Source organism: Neomonachus schauinslandi, chromosome 11 (genome assembly GCF_002201575.2).
Source record: "Neomonachus schauinslandi chromosome 11, ASM220157v2, whole genome shotgun sequence".
Classification (NCBI taxonomy): domain Eukaryota; kingdom Metazoa; phylum Chordata; class Mammalia; order Carnivora; family Phocidae; genus Neomonachus; species Neomonachus schauinslandi.
The window spans coordinates 31,756,779-31,776,750 of record NC_058413.1 but is presented as its reverse complement, the minus strand read 5'-3'; the positions used below and the strand labels follow the sequence as shown (position 1 = coordinate 31,776,750).

Sequence of the window (19,972 nt, the reverse complement as noted above, 5' to 3'; positions counted from 1 at the left end):
CTTTTCTTACTTTCCACTATGCCTTTGGGTTGTTTTACTATCATTATTAGACAGTTTTCATGAATACTTTAAGGCAGACAGTGTTAAAAATATCACTGTCATAAAGTTTCCACTCATGTCACCTTAGTAAAATTAAGGAAAATGGAAATAAATTGATACAGACCTAAGAAGTTTAAAATGAAACATTGCCATCATCTTTGCATTTGAGAGTTTATCTTTAAAAATAATGCCCAGTTGGGCACATGACTAATATACAGTAAATTGATTTATATGCTAGAAAGTCAATAAATACAAACATGCCTTGACTTCAAGTTTTTAAGAATGGCCTATTTCCTCTAACTGTGGATCTGAAAGAGAACTCAAAGCTATATGGACAACCCTCTGGTTTTATAGATGAGAAATCTGAAGCCCCTGGAATTGTGTGCTGCCCAAGATCATCACAGAGCAACTCCTGGTCTCCCAGCTCCTTGTCTCATGCCTTTGGAGCCTTCCCTAAATTGGTGTCCATTGTCTAAATCATTTCCATTATTTTCTAGCAACTCTCATGAGAAAGTGAAGTGAGGAAAAACTGTAAATTGGGTTTCTTTAACTGATTCTTTTAAGACCACTCTTTTATAACAACACTGAAAGATGACAGAATTTCTCCTGCCAAGGTATCACTTTCTTATGCTGTTTTATTTTTATTTTTTGAAGATCTTATTTATTTGACAGAGAGAGACACAACGAGAGAGGGAACACAAGCAGGGGGAGTGGGAGAGGGAGAAGCAGGCCTCCTGCCGAGCAGGGAGCCCGATGTGGGGCTCGATCCCAGGACCCTGGGATCATGACCTGAGCCGGAGGCAGATGCCTAACGACTGAGCCACGCAGGCGCCACTTGTGCTGTTTTAAAAGGAGAATTATATATTATACTGATTGATTTTTTTTTTTTTGCCCAAATAACTCATTTCCTTTCTTCTAGAGTAGTGGTTTTTAAACTTCAGTAAGCATAAGAATTGCATGCAAAGCTGGATTAAAAACACAAAGTGATTTAATAGACTCGGGTAGAGCCCAGGAATCAGCATTTTGATACACATCACATGAAAGTGATATAGGGAGTTCATAAACCACATTATCCTTTGCTTCCAAGGAATAAAATATTAGGGCTGGCAACTTAGGTGAAAGGAGAGATTCAGATTTTGGAGAAAGGAGAGATGTAGATTTTATTGAAGGATAAATTCCTATTGTCTATCAGGTGAAGAAGCTAAGAAAGGAGGATTCCAATTTGCAGTGTGTCCAAGAAGACACAATTTCAAGAGCAACAGACTTGGGTAAGGAAGAAAAGAGGTAGTATCTGTAAAAGTGTTAATATCTCTTATAGTTCCTATAGTATATGTGCTTTACATTATAGATAAATTGGCCAATTAGTCTTCACCTCTAGGATAAGATGTCCTAAGAGAGCAAAACAAATTAATTTTTAAGATTCTATCCCAGAGGGGTGCCTGGGTGACTCAGTCAGTTAAGTGTCTGCCTTTTTTATATAAATAAATACAATCTTAAAAAAAGAAAGAAAGAAACAATGTTACAAATGTATTTGAAGCTCCCTTTGTACCTCTCTCCACAATCTTTTTCAACTGGGGAAGTCAGCCCTTTCCTAAATTTTATAATTAATTTCCATGCATATTTTCAGTATTTTCATGCTGTGTATCTCTGAGTAATATATAGCCTTGCTTTGCAAATATAAATAATATCATTCTGTACTCCTGTGCAAATTGCTTTTTTCACTCAACCTGTGAGCTTTATGAAATTTGTGTTCATGAAATATGTGGTCATTGTAAATTCATCTTTATTATTATATAGTATTCTATTTAAAGAACGTACCCAGTATTTATCCATTTTATTGTTAATATTAAACTTATTTCTATTTTTTCTAACAATGGTATCATGGATATTCTTGTACAAATCCCCTTGTTCATGCATGCAAGAGTTTCTCTAACATGTTTTCTTTATATACGTGTATGTGTGTGTGTGTGTGTGTGTCTAGGAGTGGATTATGTGCACTCACCATTATTGGATGTTGTAAAATTGCTTTCAAAAGTGATTGTACTTACTTGTGCTTCTCGCGGCAGAGAATAAAAATTCCCATTTCTCTATATTCTACCAACACCTGATATTGCAAGACTTAAATATTCATAAATCTGATGCATATGAAATGCAATCTCAGTGTAGTTTAAATTTGAATTTCCCTGATTTACAGCTGCATCTTTTCTCTATTTATTGGACATTCCAGGGTGCTCCTCTGTGCATTTGCATTGCCTATTCATTTCCATTGCCTGTTTGTTTTCTATTGGGTTGTTCATATTTGTTTTTATTGTTTAGGGCCAGATAGCTAATACTTTGGGCTTTGTCAGCCATATGGTCTCTGTCACAACTATTCAACTCTGCCATTGTAGCATCAAAGCGACCATAAATAATACATAAACAAATAGATGAGGCTGTGTTCCAGTAAAACTTTTTGGGCAAAACTAGATGTTGGACTAGTTCTGGCCCATGAGCCATAGTTTCCCAGCCCTGTTTTATAGGTGTTAATCCCTTACTGAAGTCTGATTATTTTTGAGAACCATTTGCAGGATTATGTGAAATTCATAGGGACATACCTCAAAGGTGATCATCTTTTCTTACAAGTTGAGATAGAGCACTTTCAAATTTCTGGTCTCTGTGGTGAGCTCATGCTGAAGATTATATTGCAGAATGAACTAAGAAGAGCCAATTGCAAGCAAAAAAATGCCCCTCTTTCTGGAATGAATGGTCCAGAAAGAGTCCTGGGCACTCATGGTTTACCTTATTTTCCATCCAAAAATCACCCCAAATATTTTTGACCTGAGGCAATCCCATGACCTATGAAAAGTGGCTATTGACTTTATAAAAGCATGGGTGCCAAACCTGCCACTCAAAGTTAGAAGCTGAATATGTATATTAAAAATATGTGTTTAGGGCGCCTGGGTGGCTCAGTTGGTTAGGCGACTGCCTTCGGCTCAGGTCATGATCCTGGAGTCCCGGGATCGAGTCCCGCATCGGGCTCCCTGCTCGGCGGGGAGTCTGCTTCTCCCTCTGACCCTCCCCCTTCTCATGTGCTCTCTCTCATTCTCTCTCTCTCAAATAAATAAATAAAATCTTTAAAAAAAATGTGTTTATATTTATATTAGTATGCTTATATATATAAACACACATACGTATAAATGGGTATCTATATGTACATATACATACATAAACATTTCAAAACATGAGAGATTCAGGGAATAAAGAAAGAATATCACACCCATCAGGTATCTGGTATGTATCTAATAGTTGAATCCTCAAGAGAGATGCTATTGTTTCTAAGCTATGAGTCCTCCACAGTTGCATTTAGGGCTGGCAGAGCTCCCACACTGTTTCAGAGGCTTGCAGTCATGCTATCATGGTCTTAAATAGGTGCTTTCACCCACTTGTCCTTTTCTTCTGTGTCTCAATGTCCCTAGAGTGGTCCTGTTGTGCACAGGACCTATTGTTTAGGGATAATGTACAATGAAAACAATCACTTTGAAGCACACAAAATAACAATGTAAAATTGTTGACATATTAAAAGTTGTCCTGTGGCTGGATTTGGGCTTCTGGGCCCATTTTCCTCTACTACCACATGCGCAGAACTGATAGATCTTGGGAAGTGAGGACTGGCACCTTCTAGTGTGACTCACTGAAGTCCATTCTTGACACCAGCTCTTTTCAAGACATCACTGAAGAGTTCTTAAGTTTCCTGACCTGGTTGGACATCCTGGGGTCAGAGACCCTTTTCAGTAGTTCTGAAGACCCATATTGACCCCAAATTTTAAAACATTTAGATAAATATCAGAAATATTTTCCTATTCATGCCTAATCCTTTCTAAATCCGATTTTCTTATCCTGATCTTTCCCTTTTCAAATCTAACCCAAGAGAAGAATGACATTCAAGAGAACAATCTCTGAATGACAGAACCACATGTGGAACCCAAGGCCCGAGTGCATAAACTACTGGAGAGGACCAGAACTAGGCACAGGTAAATAAGCATTATAGAAGCCAGGCATTGTAACAGATAGAACAGTAAAGGTAAAAAAAATAAAATCAGAACAGAAATCTAGAAAGATTATCACCTAGTCATGCTGAGAATTTGTTAGGACCAAAGTACTAACACAAAATTCAGTCACAGAATTGGGTTCCTTTTTACTCTCTCGGAATTCCAAATAAAAGTTTGAACGTTTTAGGAAGACCACAGCATAAAGACAAGATTTCAAAGAACTACATGCAAAATGTCAGCATCCCACAAAACAAGTGCATACAGAAGACCAGCGCTTGGGGTAGTTCTTACCTGGAGGCTGAAATATCCCGAAAGCTCTTCTTTGTCTACATGAACATATTTGGAAAGGAATCTAGAAAAGAAGGCAGTAAGAGAATTTAAACTCAAAGAGAAGCTGTGGGAAGATGGAGAGAGAAGACGTCACATTCTGTAGATTCTTTCTATTCCTGACTTGGACACCTAATACAGTGTCAAGAAGGACACTATTGAATACCTCATGGGTAATTTCAAAACCTTTCTTTTTGTCTAGTGACAGTAGTTACCACGACTCTCTTCAAAATAAGGAGTGGCAATCACAATGAAAACTTTAATAATCCTAGGACTTTTGAAAATGTTTTTAAAATCTTTTTTTGAAATGAAAAAATCAGAGACAATGTTTTTATGAAATATAGGCAAACTATCAACCTGAGCAAAGAAAACTATGGAGACTAGATCAATGGTGTTGGACATTAGAATGATGCCAAAAATGCTATTCTTGGAGTCTGGTTGGCAAACTCTTAGTACTATTTATTAAACTCTTCTTTGCCTCGTGTTAGTGTTAAAATGTATGGATTCAGTTCATATAATGTGATGAGGAAAGTTAAAAAAATTTCAATATGAAAGTGAATGGAGAACCTTGAGGTGACAGAGAAATATATATATATTTATCTTTTTTTTAGTGAGCTCTACACCAACATGGGGCTCGAACTCATGACCCTGTGATCAGGAGTCACATGTTCTACCTACTGAGCCAGCCAGGCGCCCCGAGGTGATAAACAGATTATAATAACTTTGCCAGCTTCCTCCTTTTATTTCAAAATAACACAAACTTGTAAAGATTTCCAATATTTTCTGGTTTTTTTTTCAAGGAATTTTTACCATGTATTTACTCCTCAGAATCTACTCTGCCAGGGAGTAGAGTTTAGATTAATGTAGGCCAATCTATATGTAAATCACCTGGGAAAGATGTTTAAAACCCCCCCCCCCTCCATTGATTCTGATGTCACAGTCCTGGGATGGAGCCCTGGATTCTCAATATTTAAAAGTTCCTGACTCTGATGTAGTCTCCGACCCAAATTTATGACTTTCTGCTAGAAGATTTTGCAAGTTTGGGTCCTTTGAGAAGCAAACACTGATAATAGGATTGCTCATGCCAGAAATTCATTAGGGGAAATGTTTCTGAGGAAAAATGGGGAGGGGTTGGACAGAGGGAGACCTTTTAGAGCCATTAGACCAAGACACAGGTTTGACTCTAGGTTGGGAGAGAGGAAAGGACAAGAGGTTGGGTGAGTCTTAGAAGTCCAGTTCTATCAAGGTTTGGCAAGACCAGTGGGGAGACCTCAAGAGAAAATCACCATCAGAAGAGTCCCTTGTCTCCTGAGTAAGCCTGCCTTAGGGTCTTTGCTGCTGTGCTCGGTCCCTGATTGGGTCCAGCCCAGGGAAAATGTAGTGAAGGATTTTCCAGCAGGACTGTGAGCCAGTTAGCCTCCCTATAGTCAGGGGTGCATTTCCATGGCAGCTTCACCAAAGAAGGTATGGCAAGGAGTCCCTCCCTTCAAGCAGCTTCCAGTCCAACTTAATTTATGGAATTTAGAAAACCTAGGATTAAGAAAGGACCTTAAAGAAAGTGTTCAATCACCTGTCTGAGGCTGAAGAATGTGCAACAGTGTCTCTGTCACTCTTGGATACATCATATTCACATCCCCACTGGCAGCAGAATCCATCTTTGAGCAGTTTGGGCTGTTAGGAAATTCCATCCTCTGTGGTGCCAAACTCTTTCTCCTTGATACTTTAAAATACTCAGAAATACAAAGAAATGTGGAGATCATAAGTAAAATCCCCACATTTAACAGTGAGAAATCAGACCCACAGAGGGTAGCTAAATTACCCCCAGCAACATACCTGGTGAATGGCAGATCTGGAGCTAATATCTAGGTCAATTGCTCTTTACACTCTATAATTGGTTTAATTTGTGTTTTTAATTTAGAGGGAAAAGAGAAAAATTTTCACAAATGTAGTGTCATACAAAGCAAGTTAATCGCAATGCCTCAGATGGTCTTTGGTTTATTTAAGGAACGTGCCATGTCCTCTCTGAAAGGACTTTTCTCTTGATCAAACATCCTGTTTGGGCTCGGGTGAAGATAACGAAGAGGCAGAAAGCCAAAGATAATTTCCAGTTAACTAAAGTTGTTCATTAGAAGCCCTACAGTAATACTCTATGAATCCTCCTTCTGCACAATCCCTGACAACTTATATACTGAATGGTAGGCAGATATTCACCTAAGTTGGTTATTTGTATAGGTTTGTTCTGTTTTCTTTTAGGGTGTATTTGAGTTTCCTCATTTACGATGTTTTGACTTTTATAAAATACATTTAAATATTAATTTTGCATTTAAAAGAAAAGATTGGGTATATTCCCCCCAGAGTCCCCCCCCAACAAGAGAAGAGAAAGTCTGCAGAGAGGTCAGGCCTCAGGGCAGGTTGATTTAGCCACTCAGTGATGTCATCAAGAACCTGAAGTTCTTTCCATTTCTTCTCTGTGCTCTCTTCGGTATTGACTTCATCCTCCGGCAAGCACATCACTGCAGCAGCAGCAGTTAGGTTCCAGAAAGGGAGACGTCACATGTCACACAGCGTCACAGGGAAAAACGTCAGGGTGGTCCAGAGGCAGAAGACCTCAGCAAGCTGAGGGCTTGGGCCACAGCTAGATTCTAGAACTCAGAACAGCCAGGCGGAAGACACGCAGAGGGCACCGTTTGGGGGCGTGGAGGTTCCATGCCTTCCTTCTCCAGGGGTGCCGCTCTCCTCCTACTTCCCCACCTGTTCACCGACCCCAGAGCCAGATGGGATACATTTTTAAATCTTTGGCCTGATCTTTAGTCAGCAAGAACTGCTAGAAATTTCTAAAATAGAAACAATAGCACTTTGGTGCCATCTTGTGGTAAAATATGAAAAGGTAGGAGGAAAAAGATTATCCACATACAGTATAATAAATCTGTGAGGTTCTGTGCATTTACAGAAAGGTGGGAAAGAAGGTGTGTGTGTGTGTGTGTGTGTGTGTGTGTGCTATTGCCTCCTTCCCTCCTTAATAAGATTTAAAATGAAAATATTTATAATTTCCAACGTTTCCAATATTTGCAAATTTTAAAAATGGTTTAAATGATGGTTTAAAATCTTGTGTATTGTTTCCAACCGTTCTTCTCACACAGTTATTTATATGTTCATGATTTTACCTTGCTGTGGGGACATCACACTTTCTAGGGTTAAATTCTCAGTGTCTACTTCTGCTTCTACCCATGGAAGCATTCACTCTATGAGAGATGGCGTGATGATCCAAGTTGTAATCTGGGAAGAAGAAAGAGGCATTTATGTCTTGGCTCTGCCCATATCCATCTAGGGAGCGAGTGAGCTCTGCCCCTGCAGGATGGAAAGATGAGAGCTGAGTCATGGTCCAGACTAGGTAGGTCAGTCTGGCTAATTTGAAGAAGCATATTTGCTTCTCAAGCCTGAGGTATGTGCACTTGCCCAGTCTTTAATAGAAAGTAAGCTCTATGAGGCAAGGGCTTTATTTTGTATCCCTATCCCCTAGAACATAATTGCCACATGGTAGATATTCAACAAATACTTGTAATATGAATAAAAAATAAGGGGGATATTTTGGTACCCATCTGCCAATTCATTTGTCTTACTTCCTGCCATATTCAGAGCCATAGTGGGGGGAGAGCAATACTGTTTATTGGGCCCTGTCAAAAACTCAACTTCCCAGATATTCACATGGGTAGCTTCTGCAGTTCACACCATTCAGGTTTCTCTTCTAATGTCCATCTCCTCAGAGAGACCTTCCCTGGCCTCACTTGCTAAAATAGCATTCTTTCATATTGTTCTCAACAAATACCACCTGCTGTCTGCCAGGTACTGTTCTCAGCTCTGGATATACGACAGCGAACAAAACGGAGTCCTGCCTGCCCTCGACATTCATGATCTTGGGGAGGGAGCGGGCTTACAAAATAGACAAATACAGATCAGCAGAGGGTGAAGGAGTGTACAACAGCAAGTGTAAAGACTTGTCACGTTTGGAGACACGGAGAAGAGTGGCAATAGAGGGAGTTAAAGTAACTTTCTTTGTTGTCTTCCACGAACAGGACGCAAGCACGTCAGTGGAGTGAGGTAATAAAAGATTGACGCAGATGTTATCCCTATAGTATCATGGTCCTTTCTGGACTTTTTGTTTTGACATCAAGATCAGCTGACAAACTGTTGCTGTTTTAATACGGTTCCAATATAAGTTCTTGATCTACCTGGAATTATGGGAAGTAAGCCGATTCAACAAGGTAGAACAAATCACAATACTGTTTCAGGCACCATATGCTAGGTGATAGGGGTACCAATGTAAATGAGAGTGGTGATCCTTCTTGCTGTCATGGAACTGAAGTTCTAATGGGAAAAACAGAATTAAGTGCATAATATAAACAAGGCATTGCCACATTAACAGAGGATGAGGAATGTGTATTTAGGCGGAGCGAACAGAAGCCTTAACAGAGGTGGTAGCTCCAGGTTACCCCTGAATGAGGCACCAGTGGGACAACCAGAGGGAGAACCTTCCAGCAAGCGGCATTTGGTGTTGGGTAGAGCCAGTGGAGCAGGGGGAGGAGAGGAGGCTTGAGAGGGAGTAGGGAATGGAGCATGCAGAACCTTTTCAATTCCGGCAAGTTGTTCAGACTCTATCCTAAGTACCCTGAAGAGTTTTCAGGATGGAACAACACAACTGGTTCAGGCTGCATTCATGCCTTCCAATCAGGCATGTGGACGCTAAGGAGCCCGCACAAACCGTTACAGGGCGAAATCCCCCTGGCCAAGGGCAAACTCTCATCACGTTCCAACTGGGACAAGGGCAACCATACAAAGTTTCTCCTCAGTGCTAAATCTTCTACTGTTGCCAACTCCTACAAAGTCTTTGAATTGAGAAAGATGCAGCCAGGCAACAACTGGCAGCCTTAAAGGAAGGAAAAACAAAGTTCGGAGGGGTGCTTCAGATGGCCCTTTGGAGGTACAAGCTCAACAGAGCTGCAGAGGAAGCTTTTCAAGCAAAGAACCCAGCATTCCCCTGCTCCCGAAGGCGAGGAATCTCATTCTCCTAGTCAAGACCACTTCTACTGACACCTTTTTATCACACATGGGGGAAGTCCTATTTAATTTGGCTTCTGTACCTGTTTTTGGTAATTGAGGCCATCAAAACATGCATCTCTTGTAGGTGAGTTTTCTAGGGTTGCTGTAACGAAGTAAAACAAGCTGGGTGGCTTAAGTAAGAGATATTCTCATGGTTCTGGAAACTAAAGTCCGAGATCAAGGTGTGTCCGCAGGTTTTTCTCCTTCTAAGGACTGTGAGGGAGAAATCTGTTCATGCCTTTCTGCTGGCTTCTGGTGGTTGGCTGGCAAATTTTTGGTGTTCTTTGGCCTGTAGAAGCATCACCCCATGCATCCTCCCATGGTGTTCACATTTCCCGATTAGAATTACTTTCCGTAACTGCCAAATAAGGGCCGAATAAGGGGAACTTATCAGCAACTAATGGCTAAATTTTCTTTTTATCCCATTGGTTACAATTCTGGACATTGTGTAACAAATTAGATTTCTTCCATACTTCCTCCCCTAAAGAAAACATAAAAAAAAAAAAAGCCTTTTTATAGGACCAAATCTTGACAGTCCAAAATATGCTTCTGCAGCTGATGAGACTTAGGAAAGCTCTCACCCGTATCTTGTTATATAAAGCATGCTTTTTAAAAAAAAAAAAATTAAAATTGAAGGAATAAAATTTACTAATGGGTTCTGTATGAATTTACCTTTTACTTACCATATAAAGTAAATCTTAAAAATTCCATCAGGTGGAGGTTATCTGCCACCAAATAAATAAGTGTACAAAAAACTGGGTCACCACTTCATTAGTTAAAATGAGAGTAATTAACAATAGTCAATATTACAAAACCAGAACTGAAAGATTTAGAGAATGGGTATTCCGGCTTACTAGTATTTTGAAGAAACTGAATGCTAACAATAAATACTTTTTGTTGTACTCCTCGTGGCTTGATACATCTTCATGCATTTTAAAAATTCACAATGCTGAATTATGCCTTTTATTTGTCTGACACCCATTCCAGCAACCCATTATCTCTAGAGCTAGGTCATATCCTTCCTAAAAATTGCTTTTCTGATTGAACAAATCCCTTACCTGAACTTAGTATGATTTTCATTCTGAATGTGGCCTCAATCCTCCACCCCCAAAACCCCACTAATTTTAGAATTCCATTAGCTTCTTTGATCCGAGTAGACAGAAATCTGAAAATTCCTTATGAATCTTATTCCTTATGAAGTTTGCAAGCATAATTTTTATTTATTATCTTTTTTAAGATTTTAAGAGAGAAAGCACAAGAGCAGGGGAAGGGTCAGAGGGAGAAGCAGGCTCCCCGCTGAGCAAGGAGCCTGATGTGGGACTGGATCCCAGGATGCCAGGATCATGACCTGAGTGGAAGGCAGATGCCCAACTGACTGAGCCACGCAGGTGCACTTCAAGCATAATTTAAAGGCTATTTCCTCGGCATCAAAAGTAAGAACCTGCTAATTTTAATTATGTGGCCACATGTCCCTGAAGCTTGTACATGCAAATAATAGCAAACACAAATAGCACTCACTATGCCAGGCACCTTTCCAAGGGCTTTACAGATAATGACGAGTTACAGGCATTCTTATTACAAATGACAGATGAGGGAACTAAGGCACAGAGAAGTAACGTATGTAAGATTACACAGTAATGGTGGGTCTAGGATTCACACCAGGGTAGTCAGCCCACAGATGCTGTGCCGTCAATCACATGCCATACTGCCTCTCTCAAAATAACACAAGAGAATTTTTTCTGTAGTTATATTTTATGAAAGACAAAACAAAATATAGGAATTCAAAGGTTCACTCCAGTAACCACCATACATTACGCTTTTCACCTTATTTAAAAGTTATGTTATACAGAGCTTTCAGAAACACATTTATTGTGTAGTTATACCAATTTTTTTTTCAAATCCAAATAACAAGAACGTAATACAAATTTATTTTAAATAAACCTTAGAATCAGAATTAACTTGGTAAATTAAGTCATCTCTTGAAAAAGTGTTAAATCCATTTGGGGTTTATTTCTTTGCCTCCAACTAAAGAATTTAAAGTAGAAGCATACTGTTTGTTGATATTTTTAAAAACTATGTCCAAATACAAATTAGTTTGGAAGTTCTTGAAAATTAATGAGCAAGCAATTTGGTTTTCTCCACTATTTAACCATTACAGAACTACAACAACTGTTGAAGAAACACTATTGGAATTCTGGACAATAGAGAGTATAAAACCAGATTGTTAGAAGAGACAACAAAATGTAAGTTAGAAAATTCATAAACATACATTTATTCAGGAAATACAATTACCAGAGTCCTGGATATTTCAGCGATCATTCCACATTATAAAATATTCACAACATGTATTCTTTTAAGTCTACACCAAGTCATGCTGATGTTCTTTTCAGAGAAGCCATAGCCATTTCTTCTATTAAATGCTATAATATCCATTTAAATTATAAACAAAGTACTTGAGCCAAACTACTTAAGTACTTGAGCAAAATAACTAAAAAATTTAGAAGAGGAAGACAATGATTTTTTAAAACACATCTGAATTATCAAACCCCAAACCAGGTCATTATAATCTAGTATACTATTGGATAAAGTGGCCATATGAAGACAGCACATAATTATCAATGACAGTATTTCTCCTCTGCAGCTTTTAAACATGCTTTCTCAACAAATAAACATTTATTTTTGTTAAGTTTTAAAGGCAAAGGGGGCAGAAGGATGACAGACATTAAAATTTTACATTTAAACTACTGGCAGATTAAAAAAAAAAAAAGATAAAAGATAAACTGTAATTACTTCCCAAATAAGGAATGCCAAATATCTTTTATTCCTAAAGAAATTACTAAGGAAGATAATCAATTATTGTATTTGCAGCTACTTAACAGTGGCTGTAATTTGAGTTATTCTATTCTGGTACTTCCAGAGTCCAGTGTAATTAGAGCATTTTATAAAGGGGAAAACAAGTGGTTCTCTACCCTAGATGTCCTCTAGAACCACCTGGAAACTTTAAAAAAACAAGTATCTGGCCCCACCCTCGGAGATTCTGAACTTGCTTGGTACGGAATGGGACTCCTGTAGTACTATTTCTTAAAGCTCTGCAGGGTGTTCTAATGTGCAGCGAAGGCTGAGAATCACTGAATCCACCCATTTTGAAATACCAAGAAAAATAGATGGAAATTGGGTAGTTTATAATTTACAAATAAAAAACTTATTTACTTATAATGTGCTTACATTCATGAATCATACATTTATTTATAAGATGACAATTCCCTTCATTCCCTCACCATACTAGACCACTACTGTACATCTTTGCCACTGAATGACTGTATTTTTCTGTGGTCAAGATTTAAAATTCTGGGATACACTGTGAAAACTCCATTAACAAAAACAAACTACTGCTACTCATGCTCAACAGTAGCAAGCAAAACTACTGTATTTGGCTCCTTTAAGCTATCTTTATTTTAAGAATTATAAATAAGTGCCAACCCACACAACGAACAGATTGTGGATTACTGTAGAAGAAAAAAAAATAGCTTACTCAACTTACTAAGTTTCAACACCAAAAAAGATTGAACTTGGCTGAAAGTTCTGAAACAGCTGAGATACTGAACCAGGAAGCTATAATTTATAATGAAATGCTGACACGCCCTTAAAAGCTACTACAGCTGTAGCTATACTAAAATAAGATTTTTCAGGATTTACTTACCCTGTAATGCAATACGAGCATAATAATATTACTGTTTTTATATGCACCAAGATCTTTCTTTAATATGTAAAGCTCTACAACAAATACCTCTAATAATTTTACAATTAAATTAAAATAAGTCCATAATTCTTCTACACTACTTTGGTCTCAACATTTTAAAAACATCAATTAATTTTGAAAATACACAATTTAACAACATGATCCTATCAATACAAGCACGTTTTATAGTGGACTAAAGACACATTCAACCATGCAATCCAGTGTTCAATACCTAAATGATAAGTAACAATGCTGATTGACTTTTATTCTGAAAATCACTGAAAACTGGAATAATCTTGTAAGACTCACAGTGCTCACAAACATGCAGAAAAAGGTATACATTTCTATTCTTCCTGAAGGAATGTTACAAAATGCCCACTTTTTACACAGGGTCAGTAATTAGGATAAATTCCTTATACATTTCAACCCATTATCTTCTTTTTAGCATCTGTTACTTAAAATTCTTAAAATCCGTACAAATTTTCCTATAAGTTGTGACTGAAAATGAACTTCGACTCTCAATTTCCATCTTGAAAAAGACCTCAGTTATAGTCCTACACTACTAGCTGCCTTTCAATAAAAGAGTGACATCCAGTGGACAAATGAAAGTATCTCTCAGAATTCCCATCATTTGAATCAAAGATCAAATCTCTAAATTCAACCATCTCAGTATGAATGAGTTCCTACTCATTTTGACTTAAGAGTCTGCAGATTCTTATGAATATATCACCTCATAATTTCTATGTATCTTAAGTATATACTTCTATCTTCTTCCTATTTAAAATCAATTATTTTAAGTTGAGCTAGTTAAGAGTGTGTAACTCTTGAGGCTAGTGAGGTTAAAAGTATTACTTTTTTGTCTTTGCTTCTGCTATTTACCAGCACAAACTAACTGGCTCATCTCTAGGAATGGAAAAACCAAAATATACGAAATATATTTAAATAAAAATGAACAGCATTAAAAAAAATTTGCAAAAGATGAAACCTGAACCTGTTTTTGCATTTGTAATTTATGCTATATTGTTGAACATAAATAGATATAATCAGTAATGCCAACAACCAAATTACATCCTCTTGCCTCACTGCTCAAATATTATGAAAGAATATATATTTTAGCATTGATTGTTTCAGTGTTTAAAAACTTTTATAAATCAGTATAAATGAATATTCATTATACATTATGTTTAAATAAAAGTAAAAAACTCCCACTCTGCTGTGTTATGATTTACCACTGATTATATATATTATGCATGTGTTCAAAGTACAAAATGCAGCAGTGGTGTTAACACTGATAGTGTAATGAACTGCTGTAGCTGAGACTGTTACGTTTAACTTCTTGGAAACCGTGAAGAAATTTTACAGGTTAAAAAAAATACAGTAAGCAAAAAAAGAATTGGAGAACTGTTATTTTTAAATAAGCAGCCAAATGAAGAAAACTTTTTTTCTAAAAAAAGATTAAGAATGTAAAAGTACATTTTAATATTAAAAAAGCATTTTTAAAAATCTATAACAACTTTATGACAAAATCTGCATTTGAAAAAGGCCTGTAAAAACAGCAGGACAGAATTGCCCTCATCACCTTTCACTTTTTCTTGTCAGAAAAAAGTGTATGCATCTCTGGAACCATAAACAATGTTAAAATAGGTGTTTATAAAATGGCAAGGAGGATTTCACGGGAAGTTTCTGTTTCTTTTTTACAATCATTGGCATTGCGGCCATCAGTAGGTCACAAGTAAAACTTTCCTAGCTAAAAGCAAAATGGAATATAAAGTTTTGAATTGCATTAGGTCTGTTGCCTGCGTTTCGCTGATCTCATTTTTTCAAAGCGTGACTCCATTTCTTCTAGGACCTTGGGTGTATATCGTACTACTAATTTAACCTTTCCCTGAGCTGCTTTCAGCAGTTCTACAGCTTTTTCATGATGTTCTCCTTCAACGCTCTAGGAAAAAAAATAGACATGAACACACACACAATTAATATTCAGGTTTTGTTAGATAACTCAAAATACAAAAATGTTTAAAATACATATAAGTAAAAAAGTTTTAATGTTTTATCATCACAACACTACAAACCTATGAGATAATCTGGCTTTGTCATTTTAATCAGTGTGAAATTCTCTGCTAAATCATATTCTGTTTATAGTCCAGGAACTGATTTTTAAGTTCCAAATAATTACTCTGAATACCAATCAATTTGCCCTATTATTTCACTAAGTCAGAAGTAAATTAAGCAACTGCTATTCTGTAAGACTAAAATGAGGGCAGACTTCTAATTTAAGGTACTTCCTTAACTACTGGAGAGCTTAATTACTTCATAACAATCACACTAAGCATTGCTAATTTACAATGGAAAAGAAGCAAAACACACTTAATGCCTTAAAAAGTATCACTGTCCTAAAGAGTACTGCCCAGGATTCCCCCAAGGGATTTATTTTTTTTAATAATTTATTTTTATTAACACATAATGTATTATTTGTTTCAGGAGTACAGGTCATCAGTCTTACACAATTCACAGTGCTCATCGTAGCACATACCCTCCCCAAGGGATTTCTAAACTACAGAGCTTTTTTGGTACTCCTCCCCCCCCCCCCCCCCCCATCTTGTTTCTATAACTCAAATACACCCCCAAGTGGTTACAATGCATTACTACAAATAGAAATAAAATTCATCCATACCACTCCATTAACAGAAAGGAGTTGATCTCCTCGCTTGAGGCCCCCATGTCTATCAGCAATTCCACCTGGAATTATTCGAGATATATAGATTGGAGAATTTTGTTCTTTGCCTCCCATAATATTGAATCCAAGGCCTTCTTCTGTTTTTGGTAGCTCAACAACTCGAGGATGAGAATGTCCTTCGCTGGCAGCAAATGCAGCCACAGTAGCCTCAAAGAAAATTTTACATATTTAAAAATGTGATCTTTATTGTTTCAGTTCTTTTGTCTCTTTTTAATTTTTTTATTTTTTAAAGATTTTATTTATTTATTTGACAGGGAGATAGAGCAGGGGGAGTGGGAGAGGGAGAAGCAGGCTCCCTGCTGAGCAGGGAACCCGATGCGGGGCCATCCCAGGACCCCGGGATCATGACCTGAGCCGAAGGCAGACGCTCAATCGACTGAGCCACTCAGGTGCTCCTTTTTGTCTCTTTTTTAAAACTACTTTACTTTTGATGTCTGCATGCTCACACATTCACTGGCAGTTAGGAGAAGGTAAAAGTGAGTGCATGGGGTTTTAGAGATGATGACTGGAAAGCATACTCTCGGTCCATGTAGGAGGTATTAAGATTGGTTAGGTCACTCAGGCCACCCAGTGTCCAGAACTTCTGTGCAGCAACAGGCAAGCAGGCTTGCCTGGCAGATGAGCACTGGTGCACATTAAAGAGAAAACTCCTCCCCCAGCATACCAGCAGCCCTAAGCTTTGGGCTGAATAGCCTGACTCCTTTAGGAGCTTTTGTACAAGACACAACCTACCTACATAATAACCTGTAAGGAGGTAAGTGTTCTTACGCAGTCATTTGGGCTGCTGTACTATCTCTGTACTATATATTAAATAGCTAATTAAAGAAATAATTCAATATTGAGAAAAAGACGGATACATATGACCATGAAATTTTTTTGTTGCTTTAGTTAACAACCCAGTTAATACTAAAATCCCACAGAAGATGAAACAGAGTCACATCTTTAAAACTTTCAAATTTAGACTAATCTACACTAATTCTAACGCAAAGTTGAGATTTTTGGTTTCATTCTGCTTTTATTTTTTTTAAAGATTTTATTTATTTATTTGACAGACACAGCGAGAGAGGGAACACAAGCAGGGAGAGTGGGAGAGGGAGAAGCAGGCCTCCCGCGGAGCAGGGAGCCCGATGCAGGGCTTGATCCCAGGACTCTGGCATCATGACCTAAGCTGAAGGCAGACACCTAACGACTGAGCCACTCAGGCACCCTGATTTTGTTCTGCTTTTAAAGGTAATGAAATAATCTGGTACCATTTTTCATGATAGATCAGCGTCCCATCAGCAAAAATGGGAAGAAGAAGGAAATCAAGATTTGTTGAATACCACTAGGTTCCAAGGTCTGAAAGAAGCCCTGTTTTACAGATAATAGAACTAAGGCCCAGAAATTCAGTAAGCCATGAAGGTCATAAAATTAAGGAATTTCAAGCCAAGTTTCTATACTTTTACAGCAAATGGTAGATATTTGATAGGTTCATTTTGAAAACTAACAGAGTATCTTTCAAGCCACACTAAACTGTCTCAAATACAGAGACATTTTTTTACACACTTCCAAACTATACCCACATGTTTAAATGTTTATATTCAACAGAGAAACCAATATTTCCTTTTATGGACCAGTACCTAACAAGGCAAAATTATCTGCTAATGGCTAAGTCTAGTATAAGTCACCTAATGCTGATATTAATTTATTTTAACAAAACACGACATTGAGGTCAATGCTGGAAATATCGGAGGAAATCACTGGCACAGAAAAGCACATAAAACCTGCCATATGCAGCTCTGAAGAGGTAACCTACTAACAACATTTACCCGTATTTGCAGAGTTAAGGTAAAGGAGAAAAGCAAAGAGCAACATGGGGGAATACCCAGTTCTACCATTTGCTGTTTGTGTGGTTTAAGAAAAATAACCTAATCTAATGTTTCCTCACCAATAAAATCAGAATAATATATACCTCAGAGTTTTGATGAAAATTTATGTAATTAGTGATATAATATGTATATTATATATAACAACTATGTATTACATGTGTATTACTATTTTTGTGCAAGTGTATTTTTAATGCATTATCTAAACGGTATGATAAAGTATTTCTTGTAAAGCCAATAAAAAATGTCTTGTCTCTGTATTTGAGACAGTTTAGTGTGGCTTGAAAGATACTCTGTTAGTTTTCAAAATAAGCCTATCAAATATCTAATAATTACCTATTTTAACCCTCTCGTTTATGATGAATTCTCTCACTTTTACTAAATAAAAAAACAAAACAAAACAATTACCTTTGCAGTTGCATTAGCTCTCACTTCAGGACTGCTACTGATGTCCACAGTTTCGTAGACATGTTCATATACCTGTAAAAGCCAAAGTTATCATCATGATTTAAAAATCTCAGAATATACCATGTTTGAGTTCTAAGTCAGGTTAATGAGTGTGTTCAAGTTTTAGGCAGTTATGCCATCTCGGTAAAATGTTTTTCTATTAAAAATTCCAAAAAATGAAGAGGTACAAAATTCCAGTTATAAAATGAATATGGACATGAAAAGTATAGCATAGGGAATATAATCTTAGTACTGTAATAACATGTCTGGTGACAGATGCGGACTACACTTATTGTGGTGAACACTGAGTAATGAACAGAACCTGAAATTCATATAACATTGTATGTAAATTACACTTCAATAAAAAATTCTTTTCAAAAAATGAGATGGATAGGTTCTAATATTTTACTAAAGTTTGTTTTCTTAAAAACTTCTGAACCCAGATTTCAGAGTATTATCTTACACCTAATTAACTCAAGCTTTTAGTAAATTTAATCCCATTTACTTACCTCTCTTACAGCATTACAGAATTCACTTTGAAGGACTCTTTGTAAAGCCTGAAGTTTCTGTGGTGGTACCTCTCCACTCCTTTGCAGTTTTTCCAACAACTCAATTGCTCTACAAATATCTAGAGTTAAACAAACATACACTGATAAATAATTTTCTCTGAAGATTCTTTAAATGCCTGTAACAGGATTCAATCCTCAAGGATTAACCAGAAAAATGTAAAATATGGAGAAAAAAGTGTAAGAATGCGAGCTTGTGTGTTTGGTGGGGAGGGGATGTGAATACACATAAGAGGGAGGGAATGCAAAATCTGAGAATGCTAAATTTTTATGTAATTAAGAACCTAATGTTGCACACATACAAGATCTGGAAAATAGTATCTTTGAAAGATGGAGGAAAACTGAAAATAAAATACTAAATGTCACAGGAAAGGACAGGTTCAAATGTGAGAGACACATGAACACTTTATTGCTTCAAAACACTGACAGTTCTTTCTGGAACTAGTCAATAAAAATTTATCTATCATTATTAGTAATCAAAGCACAGAGTAGTGCAAAGACTGTGTGCTAGTGAAATTCCTGTTCACTTCCCAAAGAAAACCACAATTTATATGTGGATATGAACCATTCAATAACAGATACAGTTAGTGGCAGGGACACAGTTAAAACAATGATATAAAGGAATAAATTAACTGTGGCCTGCTTTCAGCTCATAATCATTAACACAGTCTTTTAATTAAGACAACCTCAATCAAATACATATGTTTACAAAATAGAAAAATAAAAAGTTTTGTCAATCTGGCCTCAATATTAGCTGTGTGATCTCGGGCAAGTTACTTAACGTCTGTGCCCCAGTGTCTCTGCTGTAAAATGGAAGTAACAGTACCTTCCTTATAAGAATTACTTGACAACTAAACCAAAAAATGCATGTCTGGCATGTAGTGAGCATAAATGTTATGTTACCTGAACATTAATTAATCATAAGAAATATTAAAGGGCTGTACACATTTACACAAATATATTAACCATGTTAGGAAATTCTCATTGGGAAGTGTGAGAGTGTTTTATGAATTAAGAAATTTTATAAGATTCAGAGTCAGGTTGGGGGGCCTGGGTGGCTCAGTCGGTTAAGCATCTCCCTTAGGCTCAGGTCATGTTCTCTGGGTCCTGGGATGAGCCTTGAGTCA

The 19,972-nt window shown here is 37.2% G+C and overlaps 1 protein-coding gene across 1 annotated transcript in view; it reads right to left on the bottom strand.

The window, feature by feature from the left end:
* Window positions 1–11,735: 11,735 nt before the first annotated feature.
* The window catches only part of LIN7C (lin-7 homolog C, crumbs cell polarity complex component), a 10,640-nt gene continuing 2,403 nt past the window's right edge, over window positions 11,736–19,972 (bottom strand). Inside the window, exons 2-5 of the mRNA XM_021685332.1 lie at window positions 18,789–18,907; window positions 18,241–18,312; window positions 15,905–16,114; window positions 11,736–15,169 (exon numbers count right to left, since the gene is read on the bottom strand). Of these exons, the coding sequence (XP_021541007.1) occupies window positions 15,014–15,169; window positions 15,905–16,114; window positions 18,241–18,312; window positions 18,789–18,907 (557 nt within the window). The 3' untranslated portion in view covers window positions 11,736–15,013. The remainder of the gene's footprint in view (window positions 15,170–15,904; window positions 16,115–18,240; window positions 18,313–18,788; window positions 18,908–19,972) is intronic.